This window comes from Chaetura pelagica, unplaced genomic scaffold (assembly GCF_000747805.2).
Source record: "Chaetura pelagica isolate M959 unplaced genomic scaffold, ChaPel_1.0 scaffold415, whole genome shotgun sequence".
Taxonomy (NCBI): domain Eukaryota; kingdom Metazoa; phylum Chordata; class Aves; order Apodiformes; family Apodidae; genus Chaetura; species Chaetura pelagica.
Window position 1 is genome coordinate 588493 of NW_009953398.1, and position 1046 is coordinate 589538.

At 52.9% G+C, this 1046-nt stretch overlaps 1 protein-coding gene across 1 annotated transcript in view; it reads left to right on the top strand.

Annotated features, from left to right (window-relative positions):
* The window catches only part of TRPC4AP (transient receptor potential cation channel, subfamily C, member 4 associated protein), a 32171-nt gene that overhangs the window by 22159 nt on the left and 8966 nt on the right, over positions 1 to 1046 (top strand). The window contains exon 12 of the mRNA XM_009998389.1: positions 371 to 472. Within this exon, the coding sequence (XP_009996691.1) occupies positions 371 to 472 (102 nt within the window). The remainder of the gene's footprint in view (positions 1 to 370; positions 473 to 1046) is intronic.

A 1046-nucleotide genomic window follows, 5' to 3' on the forward strand; every position in this document is an offset into this window, starting at 1 on the left:
GAGTGTGCTATTAACTCTGCTGAAATTCAGCAAGAGATTGTCCAAAATCATCTGGAAGCAGATACTCAAAAACCCCATGAGATTCTGAACAGGTCAGCAAAGAGCCAGCCTCTTGAAGCTGATCAGTGTAGAAACTTGCCTCTGGTGAATTTTGGGGAGGTTTTTTGGAGCAGCTGGTGGGTCTGACTTGAGTGTGTGCTGTGGTGGAGGGGAGTGTGAGTGGCCGTGAAGAGCTGGAGAAGTGGGAGCTGAGTGCCCAGGCCTGCAGCCCTCCTAGGCATATGGCTTTACTCTTCCTGGGATTGGATCTTTGCCTGCCTCTTGAATTCATCACATTTTTCTCCCCTCCTCCCCAACTGTCTCACTTTAGGAACAAGTATCTTCTTCTAAACAGCCAAGAGCTGAATGAACTGAGTGCCATCTCCCATAAAGCCAACATCCCTGAAGTGGATGCAGTTGTCAACACAGACAGGTGAGCAGGGATGTGGGGTCAGCTCAGCAGCTTCTAACATTTTGCAAACACTTAGGTTGGAGGTTTGATAGCACCTGTTTCATGGAGGTGCACCCTGGGGTGCATTAGAAAGGGGGTGGTTAGTAGGTCAAGGGAGGTTCTCCTCCCCCTCTATTCTGCCCTGGTGAGGCCACATCTGGAGTATTGTGTCCAGTTCTGGGCCCCTCAGTTCCAGAAGGACAGGGAACTGCTGGAAAGAGCCCAGGGCAGAGGCACAGAGCTGATGAAGGGAGGGGAACATCTCTCTGATGAGGAAGGGCTGAGGGAGCTGGGTCTCTGGAGCTTGGAGGAGACTGAGGGGCCACCTCATCTGTGAGCACAAATCTGTTCAGGGCAGTGTCAGGAGGACAGAGCCAGGCTTTGTGCAGTGATGTCCAGTGACAGGACAAGGGGCAGTGGGTGCAAACTGGAGCACAGGAGGTTCCATGTGAATCTCAGGAAGAACTTCTTTGCTGTGAGGGTGACAGAGCCCTGGGCCAGGCTGCCCAGAGAGGCTGTGGAGTCTCCTTCTCTGGAGACATTCCAACCCCCCTGG